Consider the following 27,094-nt stretch of genomic DNA (forward strand, 5'->3'; position numbering starts at 1 on the left):
CTGTATAGAGGTGGTAAATGTTCTCATAAGATTACCAGGGAGAACTGATAGAGAAAAGAAGAGTCTATCATTATCACCCTAGAACACCACCCACATTTAAAGAACAGGAGATATTATTTGTGACAACAGAATCTAAAAAGAAGCAGTCAGGTAGGAGGAAAATCAGGAAAGACAAGCTCACAGAAGTCAAGGGAAGAAGGAAAGAGTGTCTAGGAGGAAAGCTGGTTGTGTGACAAGCTACAGAGAAGTCCAGAAAGATGAGAACTGTGGTGGGAGGATGAGGGTAGGGAGTGGTACTGTCTGATTAAAAGATAGCAGGACAGAGTCCTATGCTGGACTTAGAATTAGGAAGACCTAGCTGGATTCAAGACTTTTCTCAGACACTAAACTGTACACTCTGGGTGGGACTTCCTTATAAAATAAAAAGGTTAGACTAGATTATCTCAGAGATCAAAATCTGTGATCCTATGAGTTAGTACTTAAAATCATATAGCTTTGGAGAGACCTGGTCAAGCCTGAGTAATAACATCTGAGATAAGATTGTAAGAAGTCAGTAGCATTTCCGACAGTGGATTCTGTGACTCCCCTGGCTGTCAGTAGACATCCCTTTAAGTAAGTTTAGTTATGGAAGAGGGTGGGGGGAGATGGAGGAGTGGGGACAGCTTTTGCATAAGAACTTGATGGAATGGGATGCAAACGAAGGCTTTTTTAAGGATGGGGGAGCTGGAGAAAACTGGGCATGTTTAAAGGTAGCAGAAAAGAGTCATTGGAGAAGGAAAGAGAAGGGAGAAGGGAAAGTGGGTTGAGAGAGAAAAATTATTCGGGAGGATAAGCTCCTAAAAGAAGATAAAAATACAGAGAATCAATTCTAATGAGCAGGAATGGGGAAGGTTGTCTAAAAAGACTCAATCAACCTCAATTTCTTAAAACAGTCAGGCGAAAAGACAGAAATGGGTACATAACGGGAGCCTGACTACAAACAGCCTAGGAAGTCCTCACATAGGACTTTGAAACTGTAGGAGGAGCAGAGGCCGGCCACCGAGATGTCGAATCCTCCCAGTGCCTAGAGCGACCGCGCGGGCCCTCCCGGCCTGGGAAAACACCCAGACCCTCGCTTCCGGTCAGAGGTTTCTGTCTCTCGGGGGGCGTCTCTGGAGCGGCGGGTGAGTTAGGGGGTGGCAGAAACCAGGGGAGTCGGGGGGAAGATGAGTGCCTCAGGACTGCTTCCGCATGCTCCCGCCAGGATGGGATTCCCCAGGCCTGCCCCTCGCCCAGCCCCCTGGGAGAGAAGGGCGGGTCCGTCCCCAGCGGCCAGACCTGGCCCTGCGTTCCCAGCGGGGGGCGGGCCGCGAGGTGGGGCTTTGGGCTCCAGGGCGGCTCCGTAGTGGAGCGGCTCTAACTCCCGAGGACCTGAGGCTGACCCTGCCTCCGCCCTCCTACGGACCCGGGCACGAGTGCCCCGCCCTTCTGGGTAATGCTGCTGGCAATTTGGCAAGCTAGCATTTAATAATACTATATATGCATATATTTTATGTAGATATACATATAGACGCTTTCTTTTAAAATGTATTAAGCGTCTACCACGCGTTTGGCACTCTGCTAAGAGCTAGAAATACAAAGAAAAGCAAAGGGCAGTCACAAAACACAAAATCATTGTTTGGGTCACTAACAGCTGGGAGAACCGAGGGAGGCTTCTTAGCTATGGCTTTTGAGCTGCGCTTCCAAAGGAGTTTGGGAGTTCCAAGAGGGAGAGGGAGAGAAGGAATGGCAGCTGTTTGTAATGGGCAGCTGCTGAATGCCAGAGGAGATACAAAGCTTAGATCACACTTGCAAGGTTCTCTTAGAGCTCTTGGTTTAGCCTGGGGATGAAACAATGACACATAATTGTAATACAGAGTTTTACTTGGTAAATGGCAAATAGGTTGTGAATTAGTGCTAAGCCCGAATTATAGAGAAAAGATGACTCTGCTGTCACTGCAGCCAGAGGCACCCCCAACCGTTAAAAAAGTTCTTTCACACAAGGCTGTCTGTGCCCAGTTCCTGGTTCTTTGAGTTCATATCCACCTGAAAATCATAGCTTATGAGCCAAAATTGATATGTTTACATTTACTAATCAGTTAGAGGATATAATTAGTTCAAGGTAAAGGCATTTGTTGAAGTAATATAATTAGAAAAGTATCCATGAAACATTTCCCTCAAATCTGAGGCAAATTTTTTCAAATATGCTATCATTTCCCTCAAATCTGAGGCAAATTTTTTCAAATATGCTATCAATGGGTAAAGGAGTCATTTAGGGAACATGTGCGTGTAGTATATAAGAGGAAGGGCAGCACCACTGATCCTAAGGACTTCAAAAGGCCCCCATTGAATTGTGTGGTGACCGAGATCTGTGTCTTCTTTTGAGTTCTAACTCATCTCTGGATGTCAGCCTATTTTGCTGACTCTCCTGCTGTCTCTGCCTTTCCACTGACACCCTTTCCTATGCTTTCCAAAATCAAACCTATTTTTTCTCCTTAAACTTGTTCTTCAGACTTGGTTATTTGAGAATCTACCATTCTTTTACCTAATCTACTATGGTACTTCTCTCTCTTCTTCATATCCATTTAATTGTCAGATTCTGTCAACTATCATCACAAAATCTTGTATACATATCCTTCGCTCTGTCCCCCAATACAGGTCCTCATTATCACTTGCCTTAACTATCATAAATTTTAAAGTGCTATATACTATGACATTTTAATGGATCTCACTGATAATAGATTTGCCATCTACTGGTTCATATCACAACCCACCCAAGCTTTCTCATCCTGTGAGATTCTTGTTTATGTACAGAACTATATAAATGTAAGTTGTGGTCATTTATTGTTTTAATGACTAATATAGAGAATTAGGCCTATTTTGCTTAATCCCAGAGTATTGAAATAGGAATAGTAGTCTTGCAGAGGCACAAATTTCATTTTAATAGAAGGAAGACTTTCTAACAATTACAACTGTTCCCAAATGGAGAAGGCTACACTCAGAGGGATTCAGTTTGCTATCATTAGAGGTGATAGGATCACAGACCTCAAGCTAGAACTCGTTTTACAGATGAAGTTGGAGGCTAAATGATTTGACCAAGATCATAGCAGTTAAATCAGAAAGAGACTCATGACTCCTGGTGGATTTGGAGCTGGGAGGTATGTTATAGCCATGGAATTCACCAACATATGAGAAAACTGAGGCTCAGAAAGATAAGTGATTTGTCCAATGTCACATTGGTATTGGGTAGTAGAGGTGTGATTCAAATCCAGGTGTCCTGGGCTCTGACCCCACTGTATACCCTGGTACCTCCCATATTGTAGAGGACATTTTTATTCTGGTATCAGTTGATTGGATTCCCACCACCAAGTTTTCTTCTTCCCCTTTGAGTCTACAGTTATTATGATAGCTCTTCACAATTGCAGGCCTAGTGAATGCAGATTGTCAGAGTGTCAGAGTTATATTGGACTTCAGAGATTATCTTGTTAAACTCCCTCACTTTAGAAATGAGAAACTGAGGCCCAGACTGGGGCAATGCTTTTTTTTACAGTCACATAATAAGTTAGTAGTAGAGCTTGCCTAGATACTAAATATCTTGCCTCAGAGGATAGATTCTACAGTACCATATGAGTCTATCCTTGGAATCATGGGCTCAAGATTACTGAGATGGGAGGGAATTTAGAGTCTTTGTTGTTCATTGTTTCCCAGACACTGGTCCCTGGCAAACTTTGAAAGACCAGTGTTTTAGGAGCAAGTCTTTACAGGCTTGCCATAGGGAGACCTGGCCTGCTAATGGATTCAATACAAGAAGTATTCATTAAGCATCTATTGTCTGCTGAGGACCATTCTAAACCCAGGGAGTATAAACACAAAAATTAAAGTCTTTCTTTCAATGAGCTTATGTTTTATTGGAGAGAATAATCTATCTATCTATCTATCTATCTATCTATCTATCTATCTATCTAGATATATGTACACACACACACACACACACACACACACACATATATATATATAAAACTAAATTTAAAATATATGTAATTTGCAAAGGGGAACATTATCAACTGGAAATTAGGATAGATTTCCTGTAGGACATGGCACTCAAGATATCTTTAAAGGAAATTAAATATGCTATGAGCTTGAGATAGGGTTTCCCAACTATTTCCCTTTTCTGCCTCAAGAACAGCCACCCTGGCTGGACTCCATGGCTTTCTTTATGGGCTGTGACCCTAAGCAGCATTTTTTGAGACATCTGAAGATGTTCTAGCTCGGAACTTTGAAGGCTTTCTGGAGTAAATGTTTTAAGAATTGGCTTAGAAGTAGCTGAGTGGTTTAGGCAATGAAGAGAGCACTTTTCATGTAGGGGGGTGACCTATGCAAGAGTTATAAATTTAGAATCTGTCCTCGTCTCTCCAAAGCTCTTTTTTTCCCCTTAAAGCTGCCTATGTTCCTGTTCATTGTACTATAAGAAGACAAGGAAAACTGATGATGGAGTCTGAGTGCCTGTCAGCCAGGTCCCAGGTGAGCAGTCTTTTACCTAATTGTTCCAGATTCAATGGTGATCTAGGTTTCTTTCATTGACCAGGAATTTCTCTGCTTGGGATCTTCCCCTTCAGGGACCTGAGCCACAATACCCTTTCCTTGGGACTTGTACCAAGTCTGGGTGGGAGAGACACTATACTGTCATTGGAGCTTATATCCCAGGTGCCTAGGCTGTCCCCAGTATATGTGTATACACACACACACACACACACACACACACACACACACACACACAGAGTATATGTATATTTATACACACACACATCCTCTCTTTACCCATATAGCTACAGAGTTTGGAATCACTGATCTTCTGACCTTTTTTCTGAATCATTGTAGTTAAGAGTAAGAGATTTTGCCTGTTTGGGGATTCGAAAAGGATTCTTTTTTTTTTTAAGTTTAATAAAGATATTTTATTTTACCAATTATATGTAATAATAATTTTCCACATAAGTTTTCTGAAGTAATATGGTCCAAATTGTCTCCTTCCTTTCCTCCCCACTTCCAGAGATGGCAAGCAATCTGATATGACCTATACACATAACATATTTCCATAATGTTCATTTTCATAAGAGAATAATTATATAAAACCAAAACCCCAAAATAAAACCCCAAATAAACTAAAGTAAAAAACAGTATGCTTTGATCTGCCAACTCCAACAGTTCTTTCTCTGGAGGTGGATAGCATTCTTTGTCATAATTTGGAAAAGATTCTTGGAAGCCCTGGCCCCTCCCAAAGTGTGAATATCCTCACTCCAACATCCCCAGCCCTCAGCTGAGGAAGGGACTTAGATATTCTTTCTAGTTCAAAACAAACATGCATAAGTTGGACCTTATTCACATTCTTAGATATACTTAAATAGACGCACATGTTCAATTTTTATACCTTCTCTTCCCCTCCTCTCACCTTAGGGCAGAGCAGTGGGATTATGCTGGACCTACAATTTTTTTTTTTTTTTAATCCTGGGACTCCATTCTAGGAGCATAGGGCCACAACCAGTAGGCAATGGGTCGCTCAGGGTCACACAGCTGGGAAGTGTCTGAGCCCGGATTTTGAACCTAGGACCTTTCGTCTCTAGGCCTGGCTCTCAATCCACTGAGCTATCCCAGCTGCCCCTACTTTAGGTTGCAGTTTCTTTAGCAGATGTAGTTTTTACAGGGTGGGGTTGCTAGCCCCACGCCCAACCCTCCTCCTTTTTCATCCGGGCTAGGGACCGTCCTTAGCCCAGGAGTGGTAAGGGTGGGCAATGGGGGTCAAGTGACTTGCCCAAGGTCACACAGCTGGAAGTGTCCGAGGCCGGACTTGAACCTAGGACCTCCAGTCTTTAGGCCTGGCTCTCAATCCACTGAGCCACCCAGCTGCCCCCGGACCTACAATAGGGACATGTTATTCCAGGCACCTGTGATATTCGAGGATGTGGCTGTATACCTCACCCGAGGTGAGTGGGACTGTCTGGACCCTGCTCAGAAGAGCCTCTACAGAGATGTGATGCTGGAGAATTATGAGAATATGATCTCTTTGGGTAAGTTCTATCCTCTGGTTCTAAGTACTAACTTATTTTACTTCCTGCTTAGTGGATAGCAATGAGATCTGATGGCCTATTTGTTTGAAAAGTTCTGGAATTAGAAATCACTAGTCTTATAGGATATTTTTGTTCTTTGTTCCCATTCCATAAGCCTATTTTGCCAAGCTGAAAATGAACAACTTCCTTAATGATCCCTGGAACTGAAATTTCATCCTCAAGTTCCCTATAGTCATTTTAGCTTTTCTATCTTAGTCACAGAATTCTTAGTATCCATTGGAAATGTTGAAGACACCACCATCTATCTAGTCACTTACTTAGATTTACAACCTTGGAGATATCCTTGACTGTTTCCTCTCCCTTATACCTTATATCCAATCAGTACCAAGGCTTGATGCCCTGAGTCTCTGGAAGGCCCCTTTAGCCCATGTACCCCTCAGTCCTGTGATCCTTTTTGCATTTCTTGCTCTGGAAGCTGCCTGAGCACACCTCACCTAGCACCTTTGGGGCTCTGAGAGGCCCCAGGACATAGTTTAATTAGAAAACTCAGATTCAACTCCTGCTTCTAATTCTCAGTAGCTGTGTGAGCATGGTGAGATCTTTTAGATCAGTGATTCCCAAAGTGGGCGCCACCACCCCCCGGGTGGGTGCTGCAGTGATCTAGGGGGGCGGTGATGGCCACAGGTGCATTTATCTTTCCTATTAATTGCTATTAAAATTTTTAAAAATTAATTTCCAGGGGGATAAGTAATATTTTTTCTGGAAAGGGGGTGGTAGGCCAAAAAAGTTTGGGAACCACTGCTTTAGATCCTCTGAACCTTGAAATGGAACTAAGGTCTGTAGTACCTATCTTACAAGATGATCAATTGAAATAATATATATATCATGCTTTGAAGAATTTAAAGCACATCATCAGATATTATTATGTAAAACATCAGATACAATTATTGTTCCTCTTCCTTACCCTCTGCCCAGCTTTCCTGAGACCTGCCTACCTTAATTGCCATCATTGGATATAAAACACCTCCATTTACTTCTGGTACCTCATATCTATCTGAATTCCTCTTTTTAGAAGCTATCGAAAACCCTGCCATCTGAATATGACACCTTCATTTTGTCTCCTCATGATGTCATCTCCTATGTCCCTACTATGTACCTGATACATAGTAAGTACTTAGTAAATGCTAATGGATTTTAATCTTCACTCAATCATTTCTATTTGTCTTCTTTCTCCTTTCACACCAAAGCCACCTGGTCCAGGTCTCCCATTACTTGATTTTCTAATTGATCTCCCTCCATCCTTTCTCCTTTTGAATCCATTCTCTACACAGCTTTCAAATTGATCTTCCTAAAACAGATATGTGATCCTGTCACTTCTCTGCTCCAGTGACTTCCTGTTACCCCCCAAAAAATACAAATGTCTCTCTTTGTTATCACAGTCTGGCTTCAACCCAGCCTTCCAGGTTTATTGCAGATTACTTAGCTTTGTAGGCAGAGTTGCCTGTTGGTCAGTTCCTGTACCTGACATTCCATCTCTGTACCTTTGCATAGTCTTTCCTCCATAACTAGAATGCATTCATTCCTTTCTAGCTTCAGTATTATAGAATTCATGCCTAGCTCCAGGGCTCAGTTCAGGTTCTGCTTCCTTTAGGAAGCTGATCCTCTCCAGTTGCTAAGGCCTCCCTCTGCTCATCCTCATAATGTCATATCTGCCTTGTATATGTACTTCGTCTACTTTTCTGCATATATGTTCCCTCACCCTGATAAATTGCAAGCTTATTGAGGACAAAGGCTTCTTGCTTTTGTCTTTGTATCTCCAACACCTAGCATAGTTCTTGACAGCATAGGAAGCCCTTAATAAATGTCTGTTGAATTGTGTACCTAGAGATGAGAATTTCTCATCCTAAAAAGCACACTATTTCTCTTCTGTGCCCTAACTTATCTTCCCTTCCTTCCTTTGTTCCCCAAGACTTTCCACTTGGAAGTATAGTCTTCAGAGGGCATGCAGCATTTAATTAAAGTCTTAGCAGACTTTCCCTGGGCCTGCCATTCATAGTCTCTCTCTAATCTGTTCTGTTAGAGATCCAAGGTCTGGGACTAAGCTAGGGGCATCTCAGTGTATATAAGACAAATTTCCAGACACCATTTCCTTCCCTATGAGCAGGATTTCCAGTGTCTAAACCTGATGTGATTTCCCAGCTGGAGCGAGGGGAAGAACCATGGGTTGTGCACACACAAGAGAAAGTGACCCTAAAAGAAGACTGTTCAGGTGAGTGTGTGAGAACCTTTCCTTCATTCAGTTATTGAACATACCTTTATTTATTGAGTATCTCTTACATGCTTAGCAGGATATTAGATATAACTGTTGAATCAGATTTACTATAACTAGGAGATACAGGTTGTGCCTTACAGGAGGTCACTCTGTTTGGGGAAGCAGAAGAGGGAAAAATGATTTCAGAGAACAGGTAAAGGCAGTGAGGGTATGAAGCTGTGCAGGGGCTGCCTATGTCCATAAGTGTTGAATAGGTGAAGAGTTAGAGTGATCAGAGCAAAGAAGGATCGTGCACGGTAGGCTCATTGGGGGACGTGATGTTGATTCAAATAGTCAAAGATTGTAGGATTTAAAGTAGGAGGGACCTTAGATGCTATCTTGCCTAACCTCTTCATTTTATAGGAGTTGAGGTTAGGTAAGAAGTTCAGTGCACTTATATATATATATATATGTCTTGTCCCTCAGGAGAATAAAAGCTCATTAGGGGGCAGAGACTGTTTAATTTTTATTTTTTGTACCCATGGGCCTAACCCATAGGATAGGAATAGGGCCTAAACCTGTGGCTTCACTGATACAGGGAACTTCTGAATGAGTGACTCCTTCCACCAATGCAGATAGACACCTTCTCTTCAACTTATAGTCTTGCCTATAGTGCTAAGAGGCAGGTGTTTAATAAATGTTGACTCAAACTGAATTATGTTATTTGCATCCTCCATGCCTTTCCCTGTGGGCTTCTCACTTTTAAGAGACCTACTTCCTTTGTTAGATTGCCACATCATGGCTCTGTTGCATTCTGGCATCTGATACTTCGAATGCACTGGCCTTGGAGGTGCTGCCTACTGTGTTTGACTCCAGGCTCTGAGATTTGCCAGATATGTAACCCTTAAATCACTTACTGATCCTTAGAGCCCTTCTCATCCTGGGTTTCCTCATCATGTAAAATGGGATAATTAATAATACCCCTTCAACCTATTTCATGAGGTTATTGTGAGGAAAAGACTATGTAAATCTTAAAGTGCTCAGTATATATGACCTGATAGGAATACTAGACGTCATAAGGTGGTGGTGTCAGACCATACCCTGGCTTCCAAGTGCTGGGTGGCTTTTTAAGGAATGACCGTCTAGATAACCAGCATTGCCCTCAGTCAACTCTAGTGACCCTGAAGACCAGGCTGGAATTTTTGAGAGCTTTGTTTGAGAATCTTCACAGAAAACTTTGTCTGAAGCCTTACCCATTAAGGTTTATTGTACTATAAATTTAGATGTCCAAAAACACTTAGAGCACTGGTCTATCCTAACCCACTGCCTTTTTACTCTGAATTCTTGTCTCCACAAAAACACTTATGTGAGTTTGTTGGACAAGTAATTTAACCTCATTGGGCCTCAGTTTCCTAATCTTTAAAATAAAGGAGTTGGACTGGTTGTATCCTCAGGTCCCTTCCAGGTTTAGAGCCAAGATCCTGTGATAATCTTTTTATCCCTCACTTTTGGCATTTGACTTTGTATTTCTCACTAAAGACTGAGTACAATAGAGTAAATTATATTCATATTTATTTTGCTCATTTTAAACTGTACATACTTGGCGAAATAATAACACTTAATCATATGCCCCACAGTTAACCTGAGATATGAATCTGCTCCTTAGAGGGGCAGGGAGAGGGGATGGTGGAGTGGCACCAGCACTAAATGAGAAAATAAAGGGCAGACTACCATGTAGGAGGTGGCATCTCAACAAGCCTTGGATTATGCCCAACCTGCTTCATGCACTAGTACAATTGACCTAACCTTAGAACTAATATTTAACTTGAAGTTATTGATCCACACCGCTATTGAAGGGCACAGCAGGGGCTTAGGCCCTGGTCTTGTCTCTCTGACTCAACTCTTTGTCTTCACTGCTGCCTGTCTACCTCTAGCAATTTCTAGAAACTTATCTTATATAGTACTTTAGCCAGTCAGTTCTCAAAATTTTTGATTTTATGATCTTTTAACAATATGAAGAATTATTGAGGATCCTTTCCCCAAAATGAGCTTTTGTTTATATGGGTTATATCTGTATTTACTGAATTAGAAATTAAAATGTCTTAATGTAAATATGAAAATGTTTTGACCTTGTGGACCCCCTAAAAGGATCTTAGAAACTCCCAGGAATCTCTGAACCAAATTTTGAGAACTATTGCTATCTCTATATTCTGTCACATAGAGAACCCATCTCTGTACATTTTGTGTACAAAATCTGTAGCTTGGATTTTCTTCTACTAAGTCTTGGAGGGACTGACTATACATGGCCTTTACTAATTTTCAATATTCCACTCCACCTCTTATATTTCAGCATTCTAATATTAGTATATTTTTATGAATTTAATTCTGCTACTTATTTGCCCAGTTTCCCATTAGTTAAACAAATTATATAGTCATCTACGTTATTTTCCTTGCTGCCCTGTGTAGTGTGTCTTATTTTGGGGAAATTTTGCCTCCTTCACACTGGTTTTTCCCTACTGACCTCCCAGTACTTAGGATTAACAAGTATTTATTAAACATAAAGCTTGAATCAACATAGTATAACATATAGAGAGCTGGCCTTGGGGGATCAGGAACATTCGAGTTCAAATCTTGTGTCTGGTACATACTGGCCATTGTAACCCTAAAAAAGTTACTGAACTTTTCATCTCTTCTAAACAACTTTCTAACATTATAATTCAGAGAAACTACTGATCTACATTGGCAGAGAGAGTTTTCTTATCCAAGAATTCTCTATATTACTGAAATCACAGCTCCATACTTATACTTTTCAAGAATATGTAGACATAATACTGTATTAAACAAGGTTTTAAGGAAGGGCATATGCAACATTCTTTTTTGTTCTGTTTTCTATTAAATACATTTTTAATGATGCCTTTTTTCAACATTACCATAATTCCATACAGCATCCCTATATAGGGCCACCCCATATTAACATAATTATATTTTAAGACTAAAAAAAAAAAAGAGAAAAAAATCAGTATAAATGATCAATATATTTTAAAAAGTCTGAAAATATATATAATGTATAACATTTATGTATCTCCCACTTTTGCAAGGAGGAGGGATAGGAGGTCTTCTCATATTGTTTTTAAGCTATGCAATTTTTTTTAACCTTTAACCTTCTCTCTTAGAATTAATACTAATTCTAAGGCAGTAGAATGATGAGTGCTAGGCATTTAGGGTTAAGTGACTTGCCCAGGATCACAGAGCGAGGAAGTATCTGAGGCCAGATTTGAACCCATGTCCTCGCAACTCCAGGGCTAGCTCTCTATCTACTGTGCTACCTAGCTCCCCTTTATATAAATTTTTATAATTTTATATTATCCACTTTTTTAAAAATAATTTTAATTGATGTCTTTTTTTTAATATCACAGTTTCCTCCAATATCCTTCTCATACATTAATTTTCCAATAATTCTAGGAGCTTTTTGACTTATACTTCATAATCCATCTTGACTACAGTATTACCCATGTGTAAAAATTAGCTAACTTATCAATACATATCTTAATATTATTCTTATGCATGTCAGATAAGTATACAATTATCCATCCCAGAGAATCATCTAATGTAACAAATAATAATTTTAAGACAAGAAAAGAAGAGGAAAAAATCAACATAACTGATAAATATATCAAAGTCTGAAAATATGTATGGCAAAGTTAGAAAATATGTTGTGGACCTCCCATCTCTATAAGAGAATGAGGCAAGAGTGTGTCTTTATACCTCTCCTTTCAAACCATGTTTGTTCTTTATAATTTTGCCACATTCGCTTTTTTTGGTGGTAGTTCTTTACATGTGCATTATTGCAGTCATTATGCATGTTGGTTTTTTTGTCTCTGCTTACATCAGTGCTTCAGTTTATGTAGATCTTTCCATGTTTTTCCATATTCATCACATTCATCATTTCTTATAGCATGAAATATTCCATTATATTTATGGAGCTATTTGTTTATCCATTCCCTAGTCAATAGACCTCTACTTTGTTTCTAATTCCTTATTGTCACAAAATGTGCTTCTATAAATATTTTCATGTATATGGGAACTTCTTATTAATGGTCTAGGTCAGTGATGGGCAAACTATTCCCCATGGGCCAGATCCAGGCCCTAGTTTGCCCATCACTACCTTAAGCAATTCCCTAATCACTACATCTGGATGTGGGGGCATAGTGATTAGGGTCTAGGTCTAGGACAGTGATGGGCAAAGTACAGCCCACGAGCCAGATGCAGCCCCCTGAAATGTTCTATACAGCCCCGAGACATGATTCCTAATCTGACAAATACAATGAGTAGGATACAATACAATGAAACTTCAGAAGAGTTGCCTTAGAAACAGACTGACAGATGAACATTTCCTTTCCTTTGGCCCCCTCTTTAAAAAGTTTGCCCATCATTGGTCTAGGATATAAGCCTAGTAATGGAAACTGGATTTAAGGTTATAGCATTTTAGTCACTTTATTTGCATGATTCCAAGTTGTTTTCCAAAATGTTTGTACTGGTTCATAGCTTTACAATGATGCACTAGTAATGCAACTCTCTCTTAATGCTTGTTTTTTTATACCTTTAGCTCATTTCCTCTTCATTCTTTTTGTCCATGGTTCCCTAATTCTCAGTTCACCTCTCTAATGTTGCTATTCGTTGTTTGTTAATCTTTCAATTCTTCTGTTTCTCTCCTCACACTTTCCCTTTTCTTCCTTGGGCTCTTCTTGTTTTCTGGGCTCCCCCAACTTTGATGTCTATTATCATTTTCTTCATTTTCCTCCTCCTTTTCATCCTTTACTGAGACTGTGAGGCTGGCATTTAAAATCTTTTAAAACTATGTCCCCTAAGAGATATTTGTTTTATTAGGTTTGTCTTGTTCATCCCAGCAATTTCCTTGTTGCCAGGATAAAGAGCAGGTAATATATATGTGTTTTAAATTCCTTATTACAGATTGTGTGGCCAGGCCTGAGAATAAGACGTTGTCTGAAAAGCAGAAAATTCCTGAAGCAATGAAATTACAATCAGCAACTTTGGAAAGATTTACAGGGCATCTTCCCCAGAAATCCAAATGTAAAGAAGCTTGTGAACCTAAAGACAAGTCAAAGGAATATCTAACAGAGGGACTGAGAAAACTTCTTTCACAGAAAAAGGGTTTCAAGCCAATGACAATGATCCATCAGAAATCTCCCACAAGGGAGAGAAGTCAGGAATGTAATGAATTTGGGAAAAGCTTCAGAAAGGAATCAAACCCTATTGGGCATCAGAGAATTCCTTCTGGAAGGAAAATTCAGTCATGTGACAAAATGAGCCAAAGCTTCAAGCAGAATTCAGACCAAATGAAAGTCCAAGTGGAAAAGAAATTTTGTAAACCTAATGTATATCAGAAAGGTTTTAGGCAAAGTTCCACCCAATCTGGACATCATCAAATTAATTATGGAGAGAAATCCTATGAGTGTAATGAATGTGGAAAAACCTTCCGTCAAAGCTCAGCCCTTAATCTTCATCACAGAATTCATACTGGTGAGAAACCCTATGAGTGCAATGAATGTGGGCAAACGTTTAGCCAGCTTTCTAACCTTAGTACACATCAGAGAATTCACACTGGAGAGAAACCCTATGAGTGTACAGAATGTGGAAAAGCCTTCCGCCAACATTCAGTTTTTATTCGGCATCAGAGAATTCACACTGGTGAGAAACCCTATGAGTGTAATGAATGTGGAAAAGCCTTTACTACCTGCTCATCCCTTATTCTGCATTATAGAATCCATACTGGAGAGAAACCCTATGAATGTAATGAATGTGGCAAAGCTTTCAGTCAGAGCTCATCTCTTATCCTGCATCATAGAATTCATACTGGGGAGAAACCTTTTAAATGTAATGAATGCGGACAGACCTTTAGCCAATTGTCAACCCTTATTAAACATGAGAGAACACATAATGGAGAGAAACCCTATTTATGTAATGAATGTGGAAAATCTTTCCGTCAGGACTCTCAACTTCTGTTTCATCAGAGAACTCACAATGGTGAGAAACCCTTTCAGTGTAATGTATGTGGGAAAGATTTCAGTGCTCGTGCATCCCTTATTCAGCACCAGAGAATTCATACTGGAGAAAAGCCCTATGAGTGCAGTGAATGTGAGAAAGCCTTCCGTAGACGCTCAGAATTTATCCGGCATCAGAGGGTACATACTGGGGAAAAACCATATGTGTGTAATCAGTGTGAAAAATCCTTCAGTGTACACTCTTGCTTTATCAGACACCAGAGAATTCACACTGGTGAGAAACCTTATAAATGTAATCAATGTGGGAAAGCCTTCCGTCAGAGCTCTCATCTTCTTACACATCAGAGAATTCATACTGGAGAGAAACCTTATGAGTGTAAAGAATGTAGGAAATCTTTTTGTCACAGAATATCCCTCATTCAACATCAGAGAGTTCACATTGGAGAAAGACCCTGTGAAAAAATTATCACTTCATGACTTATCCACAACTCAAGAAGCAACCTAATTTATGTCTTCTCTTAGGTATGTGGGGTGGACTGTATCAATCACATGACTCAATTTCTGAGACATATACCATCCCTGAAATATAAAGGCTGAATCACTGTGCAAACCCTAATAGACTTAACCATAAGTTTCTATACCATTATATAGGCAGAGCCTGATTTATATACCCCCACCATATAACTGATTGCAACTGAGGGACTTCAATGTTAGCTTTCTTAGGAAGCAACTGATGTCCAGAGCCCCACTGAAACTCTTGTCATTTGAAAATGACATAAAAGTTGGTGCCTGTGAGTCCTATTTTCCCACCAGGTGCCTTAGGAATGCTTTTCTGCACTCTGTAGTTTGCACTCCAGAGTTGAGGTCTGGAGGATCTGGGTCTGAGACCACTGTAAGTGTAGCTAAATAGCCCTTCCCTCCTAAAGGCTTATTATAATTCACGAGTCCTCCCCATTTATGGTTAGGGGATTCCCACTCAGTAGCTCTTTGTATTTACTGATCTCCTTGGCAACTTTGAGTTGCTTTATGTTCTAAGAATCCTGGGATTTCTGTCTTAATTATCCCTTATCTCTCCCAATGCCCAGTACAGAGTTCTGCACATGGGAAAGACAGGTACTAGACCTGTAATTTCATTGGTAGAGGGAACTGCTGGCAGGAATGTAGGTCAGTCCCCTTTCTGCAACTTAGTGTCTTATCTAGAACACATTGGTTTAGTAACTTGTAGTGGCACAGACACTATGTTAGAGGCAGAACTTGAGATGTTTCTGGCTCCCAGGTCAATTTTCCACCAATATGCCATTGCTGCTTCTGAACAGAATGGTATAGTGGGAAAAGCACTGGATTTGGAGTCAAAAGACCTAAGTTTCAATTCCTGATATGACTTGCAGGAGCAAATCACTTAACCTTTTGGAGTTTAAATGTCTATAGATAATTGTAGACTAATATTTATGTTAAATAGTTCTTTTAAAATGCAAATACTGCTTGTAATTACTATGTGGTTCTTTAATAGGAATTCAATCAGGTGACCTTCAGAAGCTCTAGGGAATTGGTTTCAATTCAAAAAGCATTTATGAAATCCCTATTGTATTCACAGAACACTGCTAAACTGGGAAACAGAAAATTTAGCTATGCCCAGTTTGCTGTTTCAAAGATTCTCTTCAATCTAGTGTGGTACATATAGTTACACATAAATGCATAATTAGTATGTATTAGTATGTGATGTCAGGGAATAGGGAAAGGTAGAGGGTTGAATTCAGCTAGTCGTGAGGGTGGGAGAGAACATTCTAGGAATGAAGTGTTCATGAGGAAAAGCTCTGGCAGGAGAGCAAAGATGCTATTAAGGAAGAAGGCAAGTTGTCCAATATGGAGAATAGAGAATATGGTTAGGAATAATGAGATAAAGCAGGGAAGTAGAAGTAACACAAGGAGGGTTTTAAATGCCAGGCAAAGAAATATAAAGTTGGAATGTGTAAGTCAGAAGCCATGGAAAGGTTTTGAGCAGTCATTTAACCATATGCCATGATTTCCTGTACCTCAGGAAAACTATTCTGGCTTCACTATAAAGCAGTGAGAGATATTAGAAGCTGGAAGACTATTAAGTCAATAAAGTGGTCCTGGAAACTGGTAGTGAGGACCCTTTGGGAATGGAGAAGAGGGATTGTATTATAGGACTAATAGCTGCCAGATTTTTTCCTTTCTCCTCTCTCCCCCCAACATGAGTTAGGCCCATGCCTCTTCTGAACCCCTAATAAGGGATTAGTTTTTCCTAAAAGCTCACAAAGCTGCCCCTGGGACCTCATTGGCTCCTTTCTTTTGTGACACGGCTTCTTGGTAGCCTCTGACACTAGTCATTTACTCTAGTGACTAGACCAGTGATGGGGAATCTATGACAGGTGCCAAAGATGGCACACAGAGCTGCTCTCCCCACCCCACAGAGTTTGTTACTAGAAAGGCTTGGGAGGGACTCAGGCAGAGCTTGCTCCCCTCTTCCTCTCCACTGTGCCTGACAATATTTTTCCTATCCCCTGCCCCTCTGCCCAGCAGTCCACTGGGAGCACACAGTGGGTAAGGTGAGCAACTCACAATCAGCAGAGCTAGAAGGGAGTGGAGCACTCGGGCCACTCCCCTCCCTTTCTCTATACTCACTGAGGACATTCCTCACTTCACCTGTCTCTCTGTCTAACAGCCCAGTGGGAGTGCTTCTTCCTTTCCCTGTGTTGGGTAAAGGCTGGACAGGGTGTACCCAGCACTTGTGGAGGGAGGGAGGGGCACAGCACTAGGTCTCTAGGTGAACAGGCATAGTGCTTGGTCTGGGGGTGGGTTGGGGTGGGGTCTGGTCTCTAAAAGGTTCACCATTACTGGACTAGACTCAGAGGCTGTGCCCACCAGAACTGAAGCTAAGGGCTACTGTAAATTTGCTATTATCATTTCTATACTATATCTAAGTTAACCCCTTTGGTTAATTGTTCAATGACCTAAAAGTACTTCATTCCAATATTGCACCTGAAATAACAGCATCAGTCCAATTCCTATCAAGATTGATGCAAAAGAGGTGCAGATATGAACTAGACACTAATTACCTCTAGATTAGATATGAGACATAGGTGAGAAAAACTAACACTAAGGTTTCAAACATGCTAGAATGAGTAAACAATAGAGCTGTCACATACAGAAATAAAAAGTCAGAATGATAAGTAGGTTTAATAAAACCAGAGGTAATGTCAGAAGAGCCAAGCAGAAGCAATTGGAGACCTTCAAAAGTCTATTGCTTTCTTTTAATATCCTGATAATTGTGTTTTAATATAACCAGTTTATTTTGTAATAATGCATATAAAACATTATTCTAAGTAAAAGTCCATAGGCTTCACCAGACTGACAAAGGGGTCCATGATACAAAAAAAGGTTAAGAACCCCTGATCCAGTTCAACCCCTCCAATTTTACTGATAAGGAAACAAGCCCAGAAAGGTTAAAGGCCACACAAGCAGTATGTTGTAGAACTGGAATTCAAACTGACCCTCTGATTCCAGATCAAGAATGTTTTTCATTTTCTCTCACTCAGTAAACCATGCCAGTTGTTTCAAATTGAGAAGAGAGTTCAAGGCAGGATATTTGGAAGTCATCCGCATAGAAAGGGTAGTTAAAGTTTTATAGCACTTTATTTTAAAATGTTTGTTTCAACACCAAATAAAACAGACATTTCCATATACATAGTAGAACAGTAAAAATATTGTATGTGAAATTGCAAATTTGTTATGTAATAGCTTTAAAAATAAATAATAAATTAGGTATATAACTTTCACAGCTTTACAGTTTGTCTGTGATTCTTGCATTCCATCTTTTCATGAGAATATTTTAACTAGTAGTAGTGATCCTCTTCTTCCTTGCTTCTTTCTTTTTCTCCCTTTTTTCTTGCCTCCCTCCCTCCATCCTTTCCTTTCTTCCATCCCTAATGCTCCACCCCTACCACAGAACCCTTGTAACAAATATACATAGTCAATAAACAAATCCCCACATTGACTATGTCTGAAAATGTGTATCTTGTTTTGTATCACTTTTGGGAAGTGAGAACATATTTCCTTATCAGTCTTCTGGAATTGCAATTGGTTATTACATTGATAAGAGTTCTTAAGGGTTTCAGTTATTTTTCTTTATGTTGTTATTGTATAAGTTGTTCTGGTTCTGTTCACTTCATTCTGTGCTAGTTCATACTTGTATTCCCTGGTTTCTCAGAAACCATCCCTTTCGTCATTTCTCATGGCACACTGGTATTTCATTCCATGTATAAATCACAATGTGTTTAGACATTCCCCAATTAATGGGCATATCCTCACTGTCTAGATTTTTGCTATAGCAAAAAGACCTGCTAAGATATTTTTGTATATATAGGTCCTTTTCTAATTTCTTTGATCTCTTTAGGGAATAGATGTAGTTGTGATATTGATGGTTCAAAAATGTGCACATTTTAGTGACTTTGGAGCATAATTCTAAATTATTTTTGCCAATGGCTAGACCAATTCAAAGCCCTACCAATAGTGCATTAGTGTGCCTGTTTTCTTGTAGCCCTTCCAGCAATTGTTATTTTCCCATTTTTTGTCACCTGTGCCAGTTTGGTTGGAATGAAGTAGAATCTCAGAAACACTTTAATTTGTACTTCTCTAGCTATTAGTGATTTGTAGCTTTAAAAAAAGATTTTGTTGATAGCTTAGATTTCTTTCCTTGAGAACTTCATGTTTATTTTCCTTTGAACATTTATCTATGGCAATATAGCTCCTGTTCTTATATGTTTGAATCAATTATTTATATATTTTGGATACAAGATCTTTTTTTTTTTAAACCTTAACCTTCCATCTTGGAATATCAATACTCTGTCTTGGTTCCAAGGCAGAAGAGTGTTAAGGGCTAGGTAATAGGGGGTTAAGTGACTTGCCCAGGGCCACACAGCTAGGAAGTGTCTGAGGCCAGATTTGAACCAGGACCTTCCATCTGGGCTTGACTCTCAATCCACTGAGCCACCTAGCTTTCCCCTATAAGATCTTTTTTCAAAGAAACTTCCTGCAAGATGTTTCCTTCAAGGGAAGCTAGATGACTCAGTGGATTGTGAGCCAGGCCTAGAGAATGGAGATCCTCAGTTCAACTCTGCTCTGAGCCACATCTTAGCTGTTCGACCTTGGGTAAACCATCCCATTACCTAGCCCTTATTGCTCTTCTGCCTTGAAATCAATACACAGTATGGGTTCTAAGATGGAAAGTAAGGGTTAAAAAAAAAAAGCCTCCCTCCAGCTGTTTCACTTCAAATTTTAATTAGATTCATTTTGTTGGTACAAAATCATTTTAGTTTTATTTGATCATCTTTATCCCTTGTTTTGAACTTCTGTCCATGTAAGTGGAAGGTAAGTTCTTCCTTTATTTTCCAATATGTTTGTGATACTTCCATTTATATCTAAGTCATGAAGCTATTTGGATATTATCTTGGTTTGTGAGGTGAGATATACATCTCTACCTAAGTTCTGTTAGACTGCTTTCCAGTTTTCCTATCAGTTTTTGTTAAATAAATGAGTCCTTCTCTGTGGGGTCATTGAATTTATTGAACACCATTCTGCTACAGTCATTTGCTTTTATATGTGTGCTTTACTCATAAAGCACAGCACCTTTTTTGGTGTGGGCATACCATGCTAGACAGTCCTGTGCCGGTATCTCCTATGTCTCACAATGATGCCAAAATTCTTTAGAACTTTGTCCAGATAGATAGATTCCAAATATTCTATAGTTCAAATTGATTCCGTAATTAAAATAGACCCAAGTCAGGATCGGGTTTAAGGTAGTTTATTTACAGTTATGAAGGTAAAAGGTAGGGAAATAAAGAGAGGGAAAGGCCAGTCCAGGCCTCCAGAGGCCTGGATGGAGAGAGAAGGTTAAAAGGCTAATTAAATTAAATACACGCCACAAGGCCTTAGCAATCAGAGAAGCAAGAAGTCTACTTAAGGTAGAGTTTAGTAAAATGCCAAGGTAGGCCAAGGAAGTCAGCCTAACTTACCCACGTGACAATTCAGAGTGGAAGCAGTCTGAGGTCTCAGCCAAGAACCTTCAGCACCAAGTTCAAAGCAGGAACTGCCTCAACAGGAAGTCACCAACATACTTGAAAAGATAGTGCCTCACGTCACTTCCTGTGGGTCCACCTCTAATTCAAGTGGACAAATGGCAGCCTCTACACTGATTTGGACTGCCCAAAGGGCAGTCCCTTGTTCTTGATTTGTTACTTATTGTCACATGAGGGTAACTCATCTCCCCTCCCCACTAAGGGAGGTGGGGATGATATAATCTCGGGTAAGTAGAGTTTAGACTATGATTGAGCTAGAGCTAATTCCATTTACACAATTGTATAGTTATTTCTAATGGAATGTCTCTTTCTATCTTTTCCTACTTGGGGTAGGAGAAGGTAGGGAGTTAATATTCAGAAATTCTGGTGATTTACATGGATTTATATCCTTCAATTTTGCTAAAGTTATTGTTTTAATTAATTTTTAGTTGACTCAGGATACCTAATATGATCTACACAAAGCAATTATTTCCATTTTGCCTATGTTTATTCCTTTAATTTCATTTTCTTGTATTATTGCTATAATTAGCATTTCTAGACAAATTTTTGGTTTAATAGTATGTAATAATGAACATATTTGCTCTGTTGATCTAAATGGAAAGACCTCTTGTATATCTCTATTACCTATGATGCTGGCTCTTTAGAGAGATTATTCTTGCCATCTTAAGGAAAAGTCTCATTCCTCTGCTTCCTTGTGTGTGTATGTGTGTACATGTGCATGTGTGTGTATGTGTTTTAGTAGGTAGGGGTGTTGAATTTTGTCTGACTTTTTTTCAGCATCTATTGATATTTTGTGGTTTTTACAATTTTTTGTTACTAATGTGGGCTGTTATGTTTATAGTTTTCCTTATCCTGAAGCCACCTTGCTGTCCTAGTATAAATTCAACCTGGTTATAATGTATAATCTTTTTAATGTTGCTTAATATAGTGACCTCTTACTAACATTTTATTTAACATTTTGCAACAATATTCATTAGGGATAATTGATCTATAGTTTATGTTTCTCCCTGGCATACAAGACCATTTTTGTATCATAGAAAGAGTTTGGAAGGATCCCTTTGCTACTTCTTGCAGTTTATGTAATATAGGACTTAATTGTTCTTTGAATGATTGAAAGAATTCATTTGAAAATCCATATGATTATGGGATTTTTTCCCTTTGGGTGTTCATTAAGGACTTGTTAAATTTCTTTTTCTTATATATTTAAACTATTGATTTGCTTCCAAAATGCTATCCTGGCTCTTTCTCTTGCTGTGGCCTAAAAGTAGCTGTCTGGGTGTTATGCTCCCTCTTCCTAATACACTGACTTATAGAGCCTTGGGTGGGGCTTCCTGGGTATGGTGCTTTGGGCTGGTTTGCCTCAGTTTTAGGATGACTGAGCCTAGGTGTGGTACCTCTTTCTGAGCACTACACTGCTTATAGTTTAGGCTGGGCTGCCCTCAGTGCTGCCTAAGTGCTGTTCTGGTCCTGTCTGTCTACTCTACTATTTATGCTGTTTGTACACTGCCTTCCTGGCTTGTTTCCTGGTTTGTCTCTGTTCAGAACTTCCTCAGGTTTTTAGTAGGCTTCTGCAGTTCTGGACTGAATGGAGAAGCTCATTTCTATTTCTCTTTGATTTTATCGTATTCCACAGGTGCATTTTTAGAGCTTTTCTGGGTTGTAGGTGAGATATTTAGGTACTTCCAGGTTCCCACTGTAAAAGGGAATTCTTTGTTCTCTTTGAGTTCACACTTGTGAAAGGGAATCCCTTATTCTTTTTGCCTAGTTGGAGCTAATACTTTAGTTAACCTAACTTAAGTACAAACTTGAACTAGGTGGAGGAGCTAGCAAACTACTTGGTGAATTCACACCCTACTTAGTGCTAGGTGTGAAGCCAGCAAGATACTTGGAAAGCTCCACCTTTTTTTCTAACTATTCACCCCTCCAGAAGGTGTGAACTGGTTCCCACAAACACACCACATACCACCATTTCTTTCTTTGTAGCACTTTAAAAAAAAGACCAATTGCAACAGTTCATCAAATCCACATACAAAAACTTGTGAACACCATATGGGATGAAGAAGTGACTAGACAGAAAAAGCTTTCAGCAATGTCCTAAAGTTTGATGGGACAGAAGGGCCCTTACTACTCTGCTCTTATATGGCCCAATAAAATTTCACTCCCCTAGGTCAACCATCAATTACCTTTTTATCCGTACCGTCTTTTAAAATCCATGCCCAAAGCTTCTTTAAAAAATATTCCATTATATGTTGATAGTGTTATGAGCAAAAAATACTAAGTGGATGTTGGCTGATGCAAACTCATAGCTGAAAATGTTCTTTAAAAAGAAAGCACGTGATCCAATAGTTCTAACACAAAGTGCTACAAATAAAAGGAAGAAAATTTGTTTTTGTAACTGAATATATGTAGAGTATACCAGATATACTTTGTAGCAACCTGCTTTTTATTAAAAAAAAAAAGTTGAAGTGTCATTGAAAGTGTTACAAGTTACTACACAGAACACAACTCATTTACAATGTTCTATTTGCAGTGTTGCCACCTTTAAATTTTTTAAAGCCAGAAAAACTCAAAATGTTTTTATGGTACAACTGATTTTATAGATTTCTATCCACAGGGGGAAGATAAGAATTTCCATATTATGAAGTTACCTCCAGAATTAAAAAATCTTACCTAGAACTTCTTACAGCACAAAGTATGATCACCCTCTGCCCAGCTGATATGGTGACAGGCACCATGACTCCTCTCACTATCATCTCCAGACACTTATTTGTGTGGACAGGAGGCTTAAATCCAATCCACCAATCCAAACACTTTAAAAAAGTTTCACTTCCTTCCTTGCTGTCCTCTGTCAAGGAACTGGCATCTTTATGGAAACAGGTAAACAGAAGTCCCACTTTCATACACCTGAAAAGAGACAAAACTCTGGGAGCTGGGAATCCACACCGTTGATTGACAGATGAAGACTGTTGGACATCAGAATGTTCCCAGAGGCCACGAGGACAGGGGAGAAAGCGGTTGGCCAGGGGGGGTATAAATACCCTGGCAGCCCTGGCTTTTGGTTCCTTTCACTTCCCTTGGACCTGAAATCTGTGGATCCTGGTCTATTGGGGATTGGTGGCTTGCTTGGCTCAACCTTGCAAGAACCTCCTGTCTTGTACCTGATTAACTTTGCCAACCTGTACCCAGACGATCAATCTTCTTATTCTACTGTCCCCTAGATATTTAGGAATTCAAATCATCTGTAGTTATCTAGGTATCCCAGGGCCTGGGAGGGATCCGGGAAGTGGGCAGAAGAAGAAGAGGATGGATAGGGGTGGATCCTGAAGGCTGTATAGGCATAACATCTAGCAGGAAGAAGAAGCTGAAAAACATCAAACAGCAGCTTGCTTGCTCTGGTTTGGCTGTGGCCAGGCTGAGCCAGAGGAGCTAAAATCTAACCAGAATCAATTACCTACCTACAGCTCTGAGGGTTTACTATTACCAAAATTAGTTTAGGGTTTCCCAGTTCCTCTTTCCATTTCCCAATACTCCATCTTTGCTAAAATATAGATAAACTATTCAAGTACCTTCCTAGAGTGGTTGTTTCATAACTTCTCTGGGAAGGGAGTCACGCAGTCAGATAAACCGTTTCCAAGGCTAATAGAGCCCAATATCTATCATCAATCAACCCCAGGTGGGACCTGAAGGGATACCACCCATTGACCTGAAGGATCCTGCCTGGGCACTATTATAAAGGAGGGAGGTGTTACATTATCTAACTAGGTGGCAAGCTTCAGTTGATCTTGCACTAGCAAATATCTGAACTTCCATTGCTGTCACACAATTAGCAGTGGTAGTATCCAGTTTACCCCCTCTCTCCATCTATACCCATTTATTTTATAACACCATCAGAAGCCTCCAATTGATTCAAATGATTTTCAAGACCAAATCTGCAAATTCTCCTAGTAGATTCAATTTTGCAGCCAATAAATATTCTAAATCATCGTTATAATACAATTTTATTAACTCCACTGTTCTGAGAATTCATAGGCTGGTTATCTAATTTTCTTTTGCAGTCACCCAAATTCTTTAATCAGTTATACAGCCTCTGACTTCCCCTAGAAGTCCTAGAAACATAGGGTAGAGGTGGAGTAATAACGGACCCTTGAGGCTCTTTTTACTCCCTACTCTAATTGTCAGTTGTTACTACCCCCTATCTTTTTTCCTCTTTTATAGTACTAAGTTCTTCTGGGCTTAAGGAATTCTCTAGAGAAATCTTTAGATCAGAGTATGCTTTCCACCTGAAGGTTGATAGTCTTTGCTTCCATTAACATTGACTTTTGCACCTGGTTAATCAACAAACTCTTTAAATTGTCCTCTTTCTTTGAGGCATGATTTAAAGACCAAAAGTTCATTTACCTCTTCCTCTAAAAGCCTCATGTGCAAGGGCAATTTATTCTCACTCTCCTTGTGTTGACTATATACCTTTTCCATAGTTATTTATAAGAACCTGGGGAAGGGGTATATATCTGCATTTTCAAACATACATCATGCTAACCCCACAGGATAAGTAGCATCCTCTTAATTTTTATTTTTATTTATTTAATTTATTTTAAAATCCCCTACTTTCTGCCTTAGAAATCAATACTATGTATAGGTTCCAAGGCAGAAGAGTGCTAAGGGCTAGGCAATGGGAGTTGTGACTTGCCCAGGGTCACACAGCTAGGAAATGTTTGAGGTCAGATTTGAACCTAGGACCTCCCATCTCTAGACCTGACTCTCAATCCACTGAGTCACCCAGCTGTCCCCCTTCTCTTTATTTTTAAAAGGGAAATTTCTCATTTCATTTTCACAAGTATTCTGAATGTATTAAACATCAAATAGGTATTTCTTTGTTTGAACTGAGGTGTACTAGGTATTTGGGGAAGACTAGTACCTCTGTTGTGAGGGCTTGCCAAGCTCTTTTCAGGGCTGCTTTGGTGTTTGGTGTCTGTCAGTTCTCACCTGTGGCTCTAAGAAGCGGTAACATGCATAGTGGCCACACCCTAGTAAACTTTCTTGGTAGGCAGGCTAAACATGGTTCAGGGTAACTGATAGGGCCTCAAACCTGTCCATGAATTAGGGGGTGTCTACCCAGGCATTCCAAAGATTTCCCTCAGAGGAAGAGGGGGGGATGAGAACAATTTGTTCCAAAGACCACAGATGTGGATGAAGCAGCCTTTGTGGAGTACTTAGAGCTTGGTCAGATATCAAAGAAGCCAAGGTCATCCAATGCTTCCTGAGCTATTGCTAAGTCATTTTGATTTGTCTTAGCCACTGGTCTTTGATGACTCCAGAAGAGGTGGTGGTGTTGGCTGACTTTATGCAACTCTGCTTTAATTAAATTTATTTATGCTCTAGTCAAAAAACATCAGCAGTGATGTCTGTTTTGGGACTCTTGGAGAATGAAGAACAACCGCCACCATTTATATAAACATCACAGAACAGAAGGAAAGAATTATGTGAAACTGAATATCATGTAGAACTAGATTTTTATTTTTAAACATATAACAAATGGGGGTAGCTAGATGGTTCAGTGGATAGAGTGCCAATTCTGGAGTCAAATGTGTCCTCGGACGCTTCCTACCTGTGTGCCCCTGAGTAAGTCCCTTAACTGTGTCTAGCTCAGTTTCCTCCTGTGTAGAATTAGCTGGAAAAAGAAATGGCAAAATAGTCTAGTATCACTGCCAAGAAAACCTCAAATAGGGTCACCAAGAGTCTGACGCGATTGAAAGGACTCAACAAAACGTAACAAATTATGCTCACTTTCAAAGTTGTCCGTGATTCCTTCTGGCCTTTCTACTGTTATTTTATTTTATTTTTTAGCTCTATCCTTTAGGTCTCGTCAGCTGAAAAGAAAACCCCCTGCAACAGTCAGGTATAGTCAGTCGAGTCAAACGAATTCTCACGAAGGAACCAGGAGGATAGGAGGGGGAGGGAGCACGGTCATCCCTGAGCATCTCGGGGCCGGGAGGAGACAAGTGAGCCCTCAGTCTTTCTATGCCATTATTACCGGCCCCATTTTACTAAAAAAGGAGGGTCGGGCTGCGGAGAAGCAGCTAGTTCAGGGCCATTCAGCTAGTGAGTGAGAATGGGGATGGGGATGGCGGTCGCTCAATCCCGGCTCTATTCTTCTTCCCAGTTACCACCCCGCCCTCGTAGAAGGAGGCCATGCAGAGCTGAACCACCAAGATTGGAGGCTTCCAGGTCACCTAGAACAGCGGGAGCAGCCTTGTGGGCGGTACTTCCTATCTGTGTCACTGGCCCTCCTCCCAGGGGCGGTGTCTGATTTGCGGGAGCTTGTCCTCACCCCTCCCTTTCTCTTTTACAAATAAATAAATAAATAAATAAATAAAGATCTAATATAAGCCTCTAAGATTAATTTTAATAATAACAGTTCAAATCTAGCCTCAGACACTTCCTAGTTGTATGACCCTGGACAAGTCACTTAATCTCCATTGCCTACCCCTTACCACTTACCTTAGAAAGCAAGGTTTTGGTTATATATATATATATTATTATTATTATTCCCAACCTTTCCCAGGCAGTAACGTTTACATTTTTTTTTTAATTCTTTTAAGTGACAAGACCAGAACTGAAAATGAGAACTTTTTTTCAAAAGCT

General features: G+C 39.9%; 1 protein-coding gene across 1 annotated transcript; it reads left to right on the forward strand.

Annotated features, from left to right (window-relative positions):
- Positions 1–1,230: 1,230 nt before the first annotated feature.
- LOC123256089 (zinc finger protein 250-like) lies at positions 1,231–26,805 on the forward strand. The gene is made up of 7 exons (XM_044684782.1): positions 1,231–1,471; positions 4,457–4,539; positions 5,954–6,080; positions 8,245–8,349; positions 13,303–14,739; positions 26,297–26,555; positions 26,613–26,805. Exons 1-7 carry the CDS (start codon positions 1,231–1,233, stop codon positions 26,803–26,805), a joined length of 2,445 nt encoding a protein of 814 aa, XP_044540717.1.
- The last annotated feature ends 289 nt before the right edge of the window (positions 26,806–27,094 follow it).

The sequence above is a fragment of the Gracilinanus agilis genome, chromosome 1 (assembly GCF_016433145.1).
Source record: "Gracilinanus agilis isolate LMUSP501 chromosome 1, AgileGrace, whole genome shotgun sequence".
Classification (NCBI taxonomy): domain Eukaryota; kingdom Metazoa; phylum Chordata; class Mammalia; order Didelphimorphia; family Didelphidae; genus Gracilinanus; species Gracilinanus agilis.